Here is a 17,796-nt window from a genome sequence, read left to right as displayed (position 1 = left end):
AAAACCCTAACATTTCAAGGTAAATTAACATGAATATTTATAAATTTGCTGCAATCTCTGGACATTGCTGCTGCAAGACTCTGTGATTTTTAAAGCTGAAAACCATCAATATTTAAAAAGCATTTTTAGTAGTCAAAACACACGAAAAAAAAAGATTTTTAATATGACAATGGATTGCTTAATTCACATACTAAATTGCTCTATACAGGGAGATTTCACAATCCAGGAGCCATAGCCATGTTGCTGTAAGTAGGATTTCAACAAAGTTTTAGCTTCTTGATAGGATCCAGACATACGCTATAGAAAGAAAAAATACTGAATTATAGTATATAGGCAGAATTTGGCTTATGAAAAATAAGTAGCCCTAATCTTCTTTCTTTAGTTTGACATTTTAAAAATTAATAAAAATCTTTTTGAATTCCCATTGGTTTCCTCAGTATTATTTTTGAAACTAAAAAATTCCCTTCCCCAAAACTAAAAGGTAATTTTTCTTTTTTTAAACATTTTTAAATTAAGAGTAATCAGACTCATTACAGAAAACTTGAAAAATAGAGAAAATACAAAGAAGTAAATAAAAATCACTTGCAATCCCCAAACTACAGATAATCATTATTAATATTTTTATTTCCTCTCATTTTTAAAATAAATAAACATCAAAAAACCGAGCTTTATTTAGGTATAATTTGTATACCATAAATACACCCACTGGTAAGTATTCAGTCTGATGTTGTTTTACTAAATTTATATGGATGTGCAACCATCAACAGCCCAGTTGTAAAACAATTCCATCACCCGCAAAAAGTTCCACTGTACTCATACACAGTCAGTCTGTAATTATGGATTGTGCTTTTTGTGTCACACCTAAAAAAAATTTGTCTAACCTCAGAATACAAATATCTCCTCACATCTTCTTTGGAAAATATAGTTTTTAGCTCTTTTAGATCTATGATCCATTTGAGGGTTTTTTTTTTTTTTTTTTTTTTTTGTGAATGAGTAAGTCTAAGTTAATTTTTTAGCTTGCTCACTGACCTCTAACTATTCCAGCACCGTATGTTGAAAAGACTTATTTATCCCATTAAATTATCTTGGCACCTTTGTACAAAATCAACTGACCATAAGTATGTGAGCTTACTTCTGAACTCTTATTTTGTTCCATTGATCTATATGTCTATCATTACATTAATATGTTGTCTTGATTACTGTGGCTTTACAATAAGTTGTTGAAACTAGGTAGGGTAGCTTTACCAATTCTGTTCTTTTTAAAAATTGTTTTGGTTCTTCTGTGTTTTGGATTTTACATATTGACTTTAGAATCAGTTCTACACAAAAGTTTACAGGGATTTTGACAGTTTGCATTGAATCCATACATTAATTAGGAAAGAAATGACATTCTAAAAGTATTAAGTTCCAGTCTAATAAATTGGTATATCTCTATTTAGGTATTCTTCAATTTCTCTCAGCAATGTTTGATCATTTTTGTACAGGCCTTATACTTCTTTTGTCAAATTTATTCCTAAATTTATTTTTATGCTCTTATAGATGAATCTGTTATCCCAATTTTAATTTTGGTGTGCTCATTCACAGTATATAGATATACTACTCAGTTTCCTACACTGTTCTTATACCATGTGCTAAATTCACGCATGATATAGTTGTTTGTTTCTGGTGATTCCATAGGATATTTTACATACAAGATCATTTAGAAATAAGAAGAGTTTTTCTACTTCCTTTCCATTCTAGACGCCTTTTATTTCTTTTCCTTGCCTTGCTGCACTGGCTAGGACTTATGGAACAATGTTGACTAGAAGTGTTGAGAACAGACTTTCTTTCTTCCCAACCTTGAGAGGTAGGGAAAAGAGTATTCAGCCTTTCAGCATTAAGTGTCATGTCAACAGTAGGTTTTCACTGATGTCTTTTATGCAATTTAGGAAGTTCACTTCTATTTCTTATTTGTTCAGTGTTTTTATTGGGAATAGGTGTTGGAGCTTGTCAAATGCATTTCACACATCTACTGAGGTTAAGTACGTGGGTTTTGAACTTGAATATATTCACATAATGTATTATATCATAGAATTTTCTTTTTTTCTTTTATATTTATTTTTTATGTTTTTAATTGAAATAGTCAATTTACAATGCTGTGCTAGTCTCCAGTATATAGCATGGTGATTTAGTTATACACACACACAAACATATTTTTTCATATTCTTTTTTATTATAGGTTACTACAAGAAACTGAAAATATTTCCGTGTGCTATGCAGTAGGAACTTGTTGTTTATCTATTTTATATATAGTAGTTAGTATCTGTGAATCCCAAACTCCCAATTTATCCCTCCCCAACTTTCCCCGCTCCAGTAACCATAACTTTGTTTTCTATGTCTGTGAGTCTGTTTCTGTTCTGTAAATAATTTCGTGTGTGTTTTTATTTAGATTCCAAATATGAGTGATATCATGTGGTATTTTTCTTTCTCTTTTTGGCTTACTTCACTTAGTATGATAATCTCCAGGGCCATCCATGTTGCTGCAAATGGCATTATTTTATTCTTTTTTATGGATGAGTAGTAGTATTCCATTGGATATATTACACAACTACTTTATCCAGTCATCTGTTGATGGACATTTAGGTGTTTCTATGTCTTGGCTATTGTCAACAGTGCTGCTATGAATACTGGAGTGCATGTATCTTTTCGAATTATTAAAGTTCCCTCTGGATATATGCCCAGGAGCGGGATGGCTGGATCATATGGTAAGTCTATTTTCAGTTTTTTGTCCTCTCTCCTTATTTTGTTTTGATTTGCTTTTCTTCTTCTAACTTCTTTAGATGAACGCTTAAATAACTGATTTTATGATTCTTTCTTTCTAATATATTTAAAGCTATGCATTTCTAAGCACTTATTTGATTATAGTCCCTAAATTTTAATATGCTATATTTTCATTTTCATCCCAGATATTTCTCACTTTCCCTTATAATTTCTTCTTTGACTCATGGGTCAGAGGTTATGTTGCTTAATTTCCAAATGTATATTTTCACATTTCATTCTGTTGTTGATTTCTAATTTAATTCCATAGTGATTAGAACATATTTTGTATGACTTTAATCCTTTTAAACTTATTGAGACTTGCTTTATGGCCAAATGATCTATAGTGGAGAATGCTCCATGTATATTTGAAAAGAATGTATATTCTGCTGTTCTGTGGAGTACAGAGTGTTTGGTTTGGCTGGTCTGTGTTATTTAAGCCTTCTATATTCTTATTTTCTGTCTAGTACTACTATCAATTAATGAAAGAGGAATATTAAAACCTCCAACTATAATTGTAGAATTGTCGATTTCACAATTTACCAAATGCTGCCAGTTTCTGTTTATGTATTTTGGGGTTCTGTTGTTATACTCATACACATATACAATTGTTGTATGTTCCTCATGTACTAACCTTTTACCACTGTGTTTTGTCTCTAGTAATATTTCTCATCTTGATGTGTATTTGTTTGATATTAATATAAACACTCCAGCTGTCTTATTGCTACTGTTTGCATGGTATATCTTTTTTTATCCTTTTACTTTCAATCTATTTGTGTCTTTGAATTTAATATGTCTCTTGCAGACAGCATATAGTTGGATTTTGTTTTTCTGCCCAACCTGACAATCTGTCTTTTTTTTGGAGCATTTGGAATATTCAAATTTAATGTAGTTATTGATACAGTGGATTTATGTCTGTCATTTCACTATTTTCAAAGTCTGTGCCCATTATTTCTCTTCTTTACTGCTTTTTTGTCTTTTTTAAAATGCATTTTTAGTACCTCATTTTATTTCCTCTGTTGATATTTTATCTAGTTTCTAGTTATTTTCTTCATGGTTACTTTAGGAATTACAACATGCCTCTTTATCTTACCATAATCTACTTTAGATTCATACTGACTTAATCCTGGTAAAATATAGCAACTTATTTCAATGTCGATTCATTTCTTTCTCTGTGCTTTATTATTGAGCACAGAGAATATTATAATATTCCTGCTATATGTAAAAAAATTCAGTAATAAAGTGTTAAAATAATTTTATGCAATTTTGTTTTTAAAGAAAATAAGACAAACATACACGCATGTATCTTTTATATCTACCCACATAATTACTGTTTTCAGTATTCTTTCTTTTCTGTAGATTTGTTATTGTCTGGTATAATTTTTTCCAAGCCTCAAGGATTTCCTTTGGAATTCCTTTTAGAGAAGTTCTGCTAACAAATTTTCTTAACTTTTGTCTACCTGGCAATGTTTTTACTTTGCTTTTATTTCTGAAGGATTATTTTGCTGGGTATAGAATTTCTGGTTGCCAAGTTTTTTCTTTCACACCTGAACATGTCATTTAACTGCATCCTGGTCTCTATTCTTTTCCAATAGCTTTGTTGAGATATAATCCATGTATCATAAACTTCACCCTTCTGAAGTGTGTAATTCAGTGGCTTTTACTATATTCACAAAGTTATACAATTATGACTACTAATTCCAGAACATTTCCATCACCCCTAAAAGGAATTCTGTATTCATTAGCAGTCAACCCTCATTTTCTCCTCCCCACCTCCCTGGAAACTACTAATCTACTTTATGTCTCTATGAATTTGTCTATTCTGGACATATAGTTCATATAAATGGAATCATATATGCAGCTTTTTCTGTGTGTCTGGCTTCTTTCACTTAACATAATGTTTTCAAAGGTAATCCATATTGTAGAATACATCAGTACTTCAGAGTTCCTTTTATGAATAAATGGTAGTCCACAATATTGATATGCCATGTTTTGTTTATCCATTTATCAGCTGATGAACATTTGGATTGTTTCTACCTTTTCTGTGTTATGAATACTTTTATGAACATTTATGTATCAGCTTTGGTATGGATAGGTGTTTTCAATTATTTTATGTGTATACATACCCAGGAGTGAAATTCCTGGGTTACATGATAACTCTATATTTAACTTTTTTGAGGAACTGTTAAATTACTTTTCAAAGCAGCTGCACCAATTTACATTTCTGCCAGAAATGTGTGATAGCTCCAACTTTTTTTCCCACGTTCTTGACACTTGTTAATGTCATTCTTTAATATAGCCATATCCTAATGTGTGTAAAATAGTGTATCATTAAGGTCTTCAGCCACATTTCTCTAATGACTGACAATGTTGAACATCCTTCCATATGCTTATTGATCATTTTAAAATCTGCTTTGTAGAAAAGTCTATTCAAATCCTTTGCTAATTTAAAAAATTGGTCTTCTGTCTATTTATTATTATGTTGCAAAAGCTTTTTGTATATTCTGGATTCAAGTCCCTTATTAAATAAATGATTTGCAAATATTTTCTCCCAGTGTGTGCCTTGCCATTTCATTTTATTTTTGAAATGCAAAAGTTTTAATTTTAATGAAATTTAAAATATTTTTTTCTCTTATGGATTGTTTTTGTTATCACATTTAAGAAATTTTTTAACTTAGGAATGCAAGTATTTTCTCCTATGTTTTCTCCTGAGTTTTATAATTTCAGTTCTTACATAGCTCTATCCATTTTGAGTTAATTTTTGTATATGGGATGAGGTAGAGGTCTAAGTCCAATCTTTTCCATGGAGATATCCAGTTGTCCTAGGACTCTACTGAAAAGACTATTTTTCCCACTTAATGATCTTGGCACTCTTGCTAAGAATCAACTCATCATAAATGCCAGGGGTTATTTCTGGACTGTCAATTATATTCCATTGATCTGTATGTTTGTACTAATACTAGTATTATACTGTCTTGATTATTATGGCTTTGTAGTATGTTTTGAAACCAGAAGTATGAATTCTCCAACTTTGTTCTTTTTCAAGATTGTTTTGGCTATTTTAAGTTGGCTTCCAATATTGCTAATGAGAAATCAGCCTTTAAATGTATGGTCTATGGTTGATAACTATTTTCTCTCTTGCTGCTTTCAAGATTTTGTCTTCGTCTGAAGTAGTTTGACTGTAATGTAGCTGGGTGTGAATCTTTACCTTTTTCTTGGGGTTTCCTGAGCTTCTTGGATCTATTAATGTTTTTCACCAAATACGAAGTTTTTTTCAGTCATTTCTTCAAATATTTTTCCCAACCCCTTGTCTCTCTTTTTCCTCTAGGATTCCTAGTATACAGAAGTGGGTACACTTAATACTGTTCCACAAATCTCTGAAGCTCTGTTCATTCTTCTTTAATCTGTTTTCATTCTGTCCTTTAAAATAACTTATTTTGATCTATCTTCAAGGTCCACTGATATTTTTATGCAATCACAAACGTACTGTTAGCCCATCTAGAGAAGTATTCACTTCAGTTATTAAATGTTTCAATTTTAGAATAGTCACTGAAACATTGTCATACTTTGTTTTCATTCTTTGAATACAGTTATAATAGCTGCTCTGAAGACTTTGCTATATTCAACATTTGGATCTACTCAGAACCAGTTTCTATTGAATGTTACTTTTCCTGAGTACAGGTTTTACTTTTCTGTTTTTTACATATTTTTTTTTGTTGAAATGTCGACTTCTTAGATAATATATTGTTGCAACTCTGAATTGCTTTATTTTTCTAAGAGGTTTTCTTTTCTTTTTTTTTTAGCTTGCTGAAATTGTGAGATCTGCTTTCTCCATGGTGTGCACTGTCTCTTCCCAGTTTTTTAATGTTTTAGCCTGGCTTCCTAGTGGTTACCCAATATCTGAACAGCTTAGTGAAAAGCGAATAGCTTAGTGACAAGCAAATGATTTCAGCAGATATTATGCTCAAACAACTTAAACTTATAAGGCTTCCACCTTTTTCTAATCAATTCATTTGGGTGGGTGGTACAGTGCATTTAATGCTGCAGGCAGTTCTGTTTCAAACTTCACTCTTCACTGAATTCTTGAGACTCCCTTGCACATAAGTATAATTTCTCAGTCAACCAAGGATATATGGAGAATTTATCTCTACCCTACCGTGGCTCTTTCATTTCCAAAATCTATCTGTTAAGTTAATAATTGGTACACCATCTGCCCCAACCAGGACTGCAACCTTGGGCCACCAAAGTTACTGATTTTCCCCATTTGGTTCCCTACCAAGCTTGGCACCCTACCAAGTTTGGCACATTTAGCTGAAAAAAAAAAAACATTGTTTTTCCACCCTCTGCCCCAAATCAAGTCCACCCCTCTCTAGCAGAAAATCTACTACTTTTTGTGGCAGTCTCAATCAGATAAAACTACAGGTCTTGCCATTCAAACTAGTAGAGAGGGAGGAGGGAGAAAGGGAACAGTTTTGGGCAAAGGTGCCACAAACTCCTGTTGTTATTATCCAAAGTTTTAAAAGTTTGACAAGAATATACACTTTTCATTGTGTTTTCTCTCTTTAGTCAATTTCCAGAACTGTGAAAAAGGTGTTTTTTCTTTGACAATTTTATCCATTTTTATACTTATTTTTTAGAGATGACTTGCAACTTTTCTAATGCCAAAACCAGAAATTGTCTAGGTAAGCTTTTATACTTAAAAATACATGTGTACATACAAATAAGCCTGTAATTAATATTAATTGCTTTACAGATTGGAATTATACAGTTTGAGCATAAAGATAGTGGTGAAAAAGAGACTTGCATACAATACTGTATCATTACTGAAATTGAAGTTAGGTTATGAGAAACAATTTGTATTTAATAACTTGATTAACATGGAAATGTCATAGTATGGCATGGTTCAGGTCACAGTACTTTGAATGAAAAAAGCAGATTAAAAAGCATATCCAGTATCATCTTAATATTTTAAAATATACGCATACACAAAAAATATAAATACATGGCAAGAAACTGAAATAACATGTTTACAGGATTAGGAGTAGTATATCTGAATAGAAAGTGGTATTACAAGTAATACTTCTCCCTCTGAACTTTTAAAAAATTTCTAAATTCTCTACTTAAGTGTGCATTATGTTTGTAATACTAAAAAAATAAACATTTTTAAAGATAGAAAAAGTATATCTACATCACTTATCAAGCCCAAATTACATGCTGAAATCAAAGGTGTTTCACAATTTTGTGATAGGCAAATTAATTTATATAAATATAGTAACACATTATTTTAGAATATTTAAATTCAATAGTTAGCATATTTAACATCATACACAGGAGAAATTTTATTACCATTTTATTTCTCTAGGTATGACAGAAGGTTTTGAGCAATATTGTCAAAGTAAGTACATACCATACTGAGGTAGCTACTTTAGGTGGCAGTATTTATTTACATATCCAATTTCTGGCATATTCATTTAAAAATTAATTTTACCACTACATGGCAATATCTTATTTTCGTGTACTATTCCACAACTTTTGCTATTTATCATCATCATCAAATTACCACATTATTATTGTCTTAATTTTTTATTTCAATGATCAACTTTATTCCTTTAAAGACTTACCTTAGCTCCATGATATGTACTGGCTTCAAGTAAATCTTCTTTTTTAGCTTCTTTGGCAAGCAGGTTAAATCGACTTAACATTGCAGCCTTACAAAGCCGACTTGCCATTGACGTACCACTTTTAAATGGAGAACTAAGGTAGAAAGGAATGAAATATTTACTAATTATTATTCAAAAATTTATGTTGGCAATTGCAAGGACTAAAATCAACATAGAATCTACAATATTTTTCTCAATTATATGCATGCATATAGCACATTTTTTTACATAAAATTATTCTGAATCTTTACTTTCTGAAGCTAGTTTTTAATAAAATTACAATTTAAGTTATCAGAGTATTACATTAAAAAGTAAAGCAGAAGATGGATATCTGGAACATTTCTATTGTTTGAGGCAAAATTAATCTATGGTGATCCAAAGTAAAACACTGGTTCTACCAGGGATTGACTAGACGAGGGCATAGAAATATTTTCTGAGATGATGAAAATGTCCTAAATTTTGACTGGGATAATGGTTATATACAGATGGGGTACACAGATATATACGTATATCACAACTCATGAAATTGTACAGTGCATTTAACTGTATATAAATTTTAACTCAATAAAAAAGTAAAATATGCACACTTACCTCACTACCCTCCATATATGTATGTGTGTGTATATATGTGCATGTGGATATATATTTTTCTGTTTCTAACAAAAGTGGGTCCACAGATCATGAGCTTTCTTGCTATTTAACTCTTTTCCTTCATTATATCTTCTTAGTTGTTCTTGTGATAGATTACAAAATTTGCCAAAATCTTTTGTTCCTCCCTGTCTCCATGGTCTTTACAATGTATCTTCTCAGATTCTTCCATCTGTAACTGTGGTTGATTCCCCTCCCCCAAGAATTTGGGCTGGCTTTGTGACTTGTTTTGTTGAACAGAATAGACAATGTACCAGTTCCAACCCTGGGTCTCAAGAGGCTTTGTGTTCTCATTCTTTTAAGACCCTTTCCTCTGCCATGTGAGCCGTATGAGATCGGTGTACTAAAGATGAGAGAACACATGGACCAGATCAGCCAGGATGCTGTTCAGTTGACCTAGAGCTTACCCCAGACACATGGGAGAGCCCAATTAAATCCAGTTCAGTTGACCTAAGGTATTGTGAGCAGCAGTAAATGGTTCTTCTTTTAAGCCACCAAGTTTTGAGATAGTTCATAAGCAGCAATAGTTAACATACACTCATGTTAATAAAATGTACTGATCTTTCTATACTAATTTTCCACCTTGATATCTTTTTTTTTGTGGTGGTTTTTCAGATGATTCTCTTGGACTTTTCAAGTATAAAATGGTACTGTATGCAAAGAGTTGTAATTTTACAACCTCCTTTCCAATATTTTATATCTCATTTATTTCTCTTGTTCAAATGCATTAAATAAAATGTTAAATGACAGCAATAACAGTAAACAATCATATCTTGTTTCAGATGTTAGTAGAAATGACTCTGTGGTTTCATCATTAATCATGATGACACTTTTGGACTAGTAAAGATACATTTTAAATAGATAAACAAGTTTCTACTGTACAGCACAGGGAACTATAGTCAATATATTGTAGTAACCTATAATGAAAAAGAATATGAAAACAAATGTATGTATGTATATGTATGACTGAACTATCATGCTGTACACCAGAAATTGACACATTGTAAACTGAGTATACTTCAATTAAAAAAAAAGATACATTTTACCATTAACAAAAATATCTTTTACTTTTTTATAGAGTATCTTTACCTAAAATAGTTGCATAGCTGTACTATAGGCCTTCTTAGAATTTATAGAGCTGAATATATGGTGTTTTCCCCTAGATCAATTAATGACAATTTAACAAGAGTTTCTAATCTGGTATTTTTTATTATGTTATTATTCTCACATTTCCAGAAAAAAATGCCACTTGGTATTGTTGTATAAAACATATTATTTTAAAGTTCTGCTTTCTGATATTTTATTTAGCAATTTTGCTTGACATAAAATTTAGTTTGGTTATAGCTTTTGTGGTTGGGGGCAGCAATCTTCTATAGAGTTTAAGTATCAATGATACACTTGCTTTACAAAAGCATTTGAATGCTTTCCATCTTTTTAGACAGCATTGGAAATTTCTGCTATTTAAAGGTTTATAAAATTCCTCTGAACCACCTCAGAATAGTGCTTTCTTTGGAAAAGAGGTAGGGCATCTTTTTCTTTCTCAAGAAAATAATGTTAGTTTTTTTCTCCTTTTCTGTATCAATTTTAGAAATTATTTTTTCCTAGACGTTTATGCATTTCATCCAGATTTTCAAATATATATGCATGGATGAGCAAAGAAGTTTCTTATGATTTCTTTTAATTTTTTCTGTAACTACTCCCTTGTTATTTTATATGAGATTAGCTAGTGGTTTTTTTTTTTTTCACAGAATCAGTTTTTTTAAATGATTATTTCTAAATTCAGTTTTCTACCTAGCTCTTTAATTTACATTTGTAGTTTTATAAATCTCTTCATTCTGTTTATTACCATAAGCCAAGCTAAAGAATTGGCTTTTCCATTCAGCTTTGCTTTAGCTATATATCTGTAAGTTCTGAAATGTAACACATTAAATACCCTTGTTTTCTAAATATTCTGTGGCTTCATTTTATATTTTCTCTTTGAACCAAAAGTTAGGAAACATTTTTTCCCAGTGAAATAAGTATCCAGTATTCTGATTTTGTTATTTATAGTTTTATTGCATCACAATTAGAGAATATTGTCTATATCACTTCTACTTTTTAGAATTTGAGATTGTCTTTGTGGCCTAACACATAGCCAATTTTTGTTAACGTTCTGCAGGTTTTTGAAAAGCAGGTGTATTTTATATTTTTATGACACGAAGTTTTGAAGAAATCAATCAGATCTATCCTATTGTTATTTAAGACTGCTATATTCTTGCTTATTGTTTTGTCTGCTCAATCTACCATGAACTGAAAGAGGTGAATTACTGTCTCAACTAATAGTGTGTTCATATTTTTCCTTTTGCTTTCTGTAATTTCTGCTTTATGAATGTTGATACTACATTAGTTGTTGCATAGTTACTCATAACCGTTCTTCCTTGTGAATTATACTGCAGAAGTGTTTTCTGCCTTATGAAATGCTTTGGGGATGAATTACACCTTGTTGAGTAATTAGATCATATCTGCTTTTTTTTGTGTTTGCAATCACTTGGCAAGCATTTATTCGCAATAAATGAGTTAAGCTCATTTTACATTAATTTCATCTGTGTTATACTATTATCTTATGTTTTCAGTAAAGTTTTTTAATGTCTTTCATAGAAGATCTTTTTCTTTGATTGTGTGTAGTCCATTACTAACAGAGATAACACTTCTTTATGCTGATTCAAAGCATAAATAGTATAATTCATCCTAGCTGAAATACTTAATAGTATGCTCAACTAAGTTCATATCAAAATAATTTATATGTGGTCTTAATTTAAATCCATCTTTCATAAAGAAAGCAAATTCAGGCATTTAAGCTTTTAACATTATTCATTACCCCATTATAAATATGTTCACACTAAAAGAAGGGTTTTAGTTTCACCTGATAATCAGTGTCAGGGATATTAAAAAGAAATGTCTAAAAGGTATAATGTATTATGGATATGAACAAAGTCTTTGGAAATAAAATGTCCACATCAGAATCCTAGCTGTGTCACTTAAATAAACTGAGTGACGTTAGGCAAGATATTCAGCCTTGCTTGAATATCAGTTTATTTATCTGTAAAAGAACAATACCACCTAACCTACAGGATTTTTATAAGGCAGAATAACACAGTACAATACTTCTCACACTTAGGTGTGCATAAATAATACTTGAGAAAGTTGTCAAAATACAGCTTTCTAAACCCTAAATCAAGACATTCAGATTCAGCAGGAAAAACTGAATTTTTAAAAACACTGGAGTTTTATATACATTGAATAATTTTAATGCTAATAATAACTAGAGAAACAAAGGCTGTGGAGAGCAATTTTGCATGCTGGCTCCACCACTCACTGTGTAACTGCAGTAAGTCATGTCATTTCTCCAGGTCTGTCTCCTCATCAGGAAAAAAAGTTTTTAATTTAGTACAATGCCTGCAACATGGTTACACTCAGTAACTATTATTATTCAGAATTCAAAAAACTATATCCAAAAAGTTGAAATAGTTTTTAAAAACTATATTAAAATATATTCTTTTGCTTAAGTAATATGTAATTTTTAAAGAAGTTAGTAATGCTAACCTTTCAGTGATCTTCCCACTTAGGCCATCCACAATTTCTAAAGAAATGTCTCCTTGTGCCCAATTTAGACTCAGGAATTTATATTCCAAGTTTGTTTGAAGTGGATATGCAGAAGGTACTAAACTAATATGAGGTTTGTTGACCAAGTAAAACATAGGAAGTTTTGAAGTGAGTGCATCATCAACACGTTGCTTTAGAGCAATCTCTAAGCCTCTTGTATCACTGCAATTCCCATCACCTACAAAGCAAAAACAAGATAAATACTTAGAAGTTCAGTATCAAAAGACTAGACCCTAAAAAGAATATAAATTAATAAGTAACTGTAAACAGGTCATTTCTCTATCCTGTATTTCACAACCTTCTCTTTCCTACTTCTACTCTCTTAGGAGCTAATTCTAGACTTTTTTTTTGCCAGAACCAGTACAAGTAGTAACAGTCAGAATTTCAATTCAAAAAACAATCTTCTACAGAAAACAATATATTGACATTCCAGTGAAGAAAAGCAAAAAGCCAGAGCTGACTAGAAACAAATTGGTACTTTAACAGGGTTCTGCCAGAGAGAACTGGCTCATTCTGTCTTGATTTCTGAGATTACAGCATGAAGCCAGCACATAATGTAGCAGATATATATGGTTGAGAAATAGACGGTGAAAGTAGTTATTTTTCCACATCTGAGAGCCATAGATTACGACTGTTTCAGTACCACAACGTTCCTGTTTCAGTACAACGTTCCTGTTTCATGACACAAATTAATTTAAAGAATGACCATTTCTGGTTAAAATTGAGACCAATGCCATAAGCTCTGAGTTCTCAGTTAACTAACTGTTGAAGAAGAGAGCTCCAAAAGATGCAGTGTCATTACCATAAAATAATAGGCTGCATCAAACTTAAGGTAGAAGTTAGGGGACAGTCATTCCTATTTCCAAAGCAAATCTCTTTTCCTCCTTAGAGGCTCTGAAGTTCTCACAAGTGAATCTTTACATATCACTAGTCATATTTCACACAAAGTTTTGTTTTCTCATCACTGTAATTGTTGAGATGGCTCCTGGGCTTAAATTGTTTATACTTATTTGTGGACTAGAAAATGACGTAAAAAGAACATGAGTTGTTTTCAACATTCTTTTTCTAAGCACTCCTTTGAATGTTCCAAATTAAGAGGTAATGACGAAGGCTAGTTAAGATATACTTAGATACAAAAAAAAAAGCTAGGGAGAAATAAAGTCTGTGGAATAGTCATTGTATCTATAATTAACACAAGACATGGATATGAAAGAAAATGTTATGTATTATACACACTGTACTATAGACTAAATGTGTCCCCACAAAATTCATACGTTGAAACCTAATCCTCAATGTGATGGTATTTGGAGGCGATTAAATCATGAGGGTTGTACCTGTCATGAATGGGACTGATGCCTGTATGATAAAAGAGACTCTAACCCCTTCCATCATATGAGGACACACTGAGAAGACAGTCATCTATGAATTAAAAAAAAGCAGGCCCTCAACAGACACTGAATCTGTCAGTGCCTTGATCCTGTGAGAAATAAATGCTTATTGTTTAATCCACCCAGTGTATGATATTTTTTTTCGGAGTAGCCCAAACAGACTAAGACAAACTGTAATAAGATAATGACGCTGGCGGTGCCTAAAATAGCAAGATCATATTTAGGAAAAGAGAAAAAAAACCTACCAGTGAAACTCCACATTAGGATTCCTTAAACATCAAACTGTTTCACCTATATATTTTAATGTGATGGTATAAAAGCTAATTTAATACAAAAAGGCATGTAAATTAATATTTTATTAGAAATTTTACTTTTTCTAATTATATATGTATGCTTTAATTATTAACTATATCTGAGGTATGATTTTGATTATATCTTGAATATAATCAAATCTTGTTCCTGGACAAATACACCTCTATAAAACTATGTCATATAATTGTGAAATTTTGATTTGATTCATCTAAAATGATTTGAAATAATAACATCAAGCTCAAAGATTAACATTAAAGGTTAAATATTATCAAAGACTATAGCAAATATGACCTGTGAGCTTTTCATGCAGAAAAGATCTCAGAAGCTTAGTCTACCATAAGTTAACTTAAGTCAACAGAAACAGTTGTTGAAACAGATAACGCAGGCATTCCTCAATTTACTACATTTTGCTTTATTGAGCCTTGCAGGTATTATGGTTTTTACAAATTGAAGGTTTGTGGCAACCCTGTGTTGTCAGATGATGGTTAGCATTTTTTAGCAACAAACTACTTTTTTAGACATAATGCTACTGCATACTTAACAGACTATGGTATAGTGTAAACATAAATTTTCTATGCACTGAGAAACCAAAAAATTTGTGTGCCTCATTTTATTGTGATATTCATTTTATTGTGGTGGTCTGAAATCGAACCCACAATATCTTCAAGGTGTGCTCATACAAACTAAGGCTGCATTAATAAAAATACAATGTCTAAATCAAAGTATACAATGTTATTATAAAACTATGTACTTGTCATATCACATCTGAAACATCATATTTAGTCTGAGACAACTGCACTTTAACACCATCACCCATATATTACAGAACATCTGGAGAAAACACATCACGCTCCTGTGAAACACAACTGATGTCTAGATAGGAGAAGATATAAAAGCAAGAAACATCTTGTCTTTATTCTTAATGCTCACTCTATATTTTATGTGAATGGTGTCCCTGAGAGTTATGTAATGCACACCATCTAGCATATACTAGGTGGCTCAATAAACACCCGATGTAAAACGAATATAAAAGATAAGATTATCAGACAGCAGAAATTATCCCGGATGCATATTAAAATCACTATGGATTGGGATATTAGTATCAATGCCATTCCCATATTATTTTAAAAGATTCCCAGGTGATCCTAAAGTGCAACAAGACTAAAGAATAATAGTTAAATTTTATTTTTCAAGTATTCTAGGCAGCAGAATTAGTATTAAGAAGAAAAATAAAAGCACTTTCAAAAATAAAACATGCTGACTCAAAGCATTTATCCAGGAAACATCTACTGACTTCCAGTACAAACCAGACCAAGATGAGTGTGCAAAAGCACCTGCCTTTCAAGACTGTCAAGTTTAACAGACAAAAGGGTGAGATTCTAGTCATTGGCTAGCTCAGACAAAGTTGTCAGAGCACAATTTAATACTAAAGGCAGAAGCATGAGAAGTTATGAAGGCTGAGTCCAGGTTATGCCAATAGGCAAACTAATGATTTTGGGCATGTATTTTAATAACATTCTAAAACCTCCTATTACTGATCTGGAAAAAAAAAAAGAAATGAATAACAGAATCTCTAAGGTTATCATATGCTTCTTAAAAGTCCATGAACTGTGTTTAAAATAGAGCCCTTCACTAGGAGGGAATCAGTATTTAGGATTCTCTACGATCCAATTGTACAATTCAAATCAGCATATAAAAAGGACTCCTGAATGGAACTACCTCTGGATAAACATTCTTGAAGTATTTTTTCAGATAATTTTATCTTAACAGGATAGCAAATTTGTAAATATACCTTAAAAAGCTTGAAAATAATTCAAATCCAGCTTTTTAATATCTTAGCAAAGTGAGTTTTTTCCAGGTTACTCTGGATTATTTTCTATTCAAATAATAGTGACTTTTTACATGTAAGCTTAAGACTTTTTTCCTTAAAAAAGAAAAAGACTACTATCATAAAATGACAGAATGAACATCTGAGAACATCTGCAGTTTCCACAACTTTTTTGAAAAGCTAAGTGAAGTCTTAAAGTATAATACTCTCCCCATTTGTAACTGATCTATTAAACTAACACGGGTTTTTAAGAATCAAAATAAAGAACTGCAAAAGATTTCATAAGACTTAAAAGGGGACAAGGTCATTATCATCAAATAACAAGTGTTGTCATTTAGTTTAGAATTAAAGGGAAGCAAATTTCAATTCTAAATAGAGGAATTTTTAAAAACAATTGGAGCTATCCAATTAATGGAATGAATTGCCTTTAAATCCTATACTCCACATTCCTGGATCTTTGTAAACTAGGGTTTAATGATCTTCTATAAGAAATGGTACAAAAAGAGTTTGTATAGTAAGTGAGAAGCTGCAATAGATGACTAATAAAGTTCAATGAACTCTTAAGATTCTCTTAGCTGTACATATCACACTTTTACAATTTGAGTACATCTCAAAGTGAGTCATTCACATCATCTGTATCAGAATCACATGGTGGTACTCTTAAAAATCTGGGGCTACCCTCCAGACATACAGTAGAGATCTTAAGGGGGTCAAGAAATCTGCATTTTTAATAAACACTAAAATTGTTTAGGTTATGCCAGACAGAATAACAATTAATTTTAGATATGTCCCACAAATGCAAAGAAAGAGAACTCAAACAATTTTACAAGGTCTTACAGTATTTTTATTACTACCTGGTGTTCCTATTGCTAGGTGCAAGATGGAAGTCAAAATGATGAGATCTAATTTTTAAACCTCCATCCAAACCACTAAATACTAAATCATTTTAAATGAATCTATTTAAGACTCCATCCTTTTGAAAAACTAAATACAGTGTGGAGTTATGTTATACAAACGATAAACTGTAAAATATCTTTCTTCACAAAAGTCGAAGAAAGCCTTGCTCATCAAAGTTGTGACTCTAGAGGATGCAAAGACATTTCTTAGATAGTTTAAAGACACTTATCAAGAACAAAAATAGCCTTTCCTAAAGAAGACTAAGAAAAGTTTGAAGTGTCTGAGAGAGTATCTGAACTGACTAAAAAACATCATTATGAATAATTTGGTATCCAAATTAAATCTAAGAAATAAATCATCTACAAGAATATATATTTGGAAAAAGTTAGAAATAACCACTTTTTAGGGTGTGAGCAAACAGGCATTCTCATATGGGGAATATGATTTGGAAGGCAATCTGGTAACATTTTTCAAAATTGCAAATGCATACATCTTTGACCTATAATTCTACTTCTAGGAATTCATCTTATAGGTATATTTTATCTGTGTGAATAACAAATGTAAAATAAAAAGGTCATCCACTGTAACATTTTGGTAGCTGCAAAAGATTAGAAACAATCTAAAG

General features: G+C 31.4%; 1 protein-coding gene across 3 annotated transcripts in view; it reads right to left on the bottom strand.

Moving 5' to 3' along the window:
- The window catches only part of ADAD1 (adenosine deaminase domain containing 1), a 66,559-nt gene that overhangs the window by 25,726 nt on the left and 23,037 nt on the right, over positions 1–17,796 (bottom strand). For 2 of the 3 annotated variants that reach the window (XM_014555853.2, XM_032462852.1), the window contains 3 exons: positions 12,687–12,924; positions 8,418–8,550; positions 91–297 (listed from right to left, as the gene is read on the bottom strand). In XM_014555853.2, coding sequence (XP_014411339.1) covers positions 184–297; positions 8,418–8,550; positions 12,687–12,924 — 485 coding nt within the window. In that variant the 3' untranslated portion in view covers positions 91–183. Of the gene's footprint in view, positions 1–90; positions 298–8,417; positions 8,551–12,686; positions 12,925–17,796 lie in introns of those variants that run through there. The other variant, XM_032462858.1, reaches the window with a different exon arrangement.

The sequence above is a fragment of the Camelus ferus genome, chromosome 2, assembly GCF_009834535.1.
Source record: "Camelus ferus isolate YT-003-E chromosome 2, BCGSAC_Cfer_1.0, whole genome shotgun sequence".
NCBI lineage: Eukaryota > Metazoa > Chordata > Mammalia > Artiodactyla > Camelidae > Camelus > Camelus ferus.
This window is presented reverse-complemented; position numbering and strand designations above follow the sequence as displayed.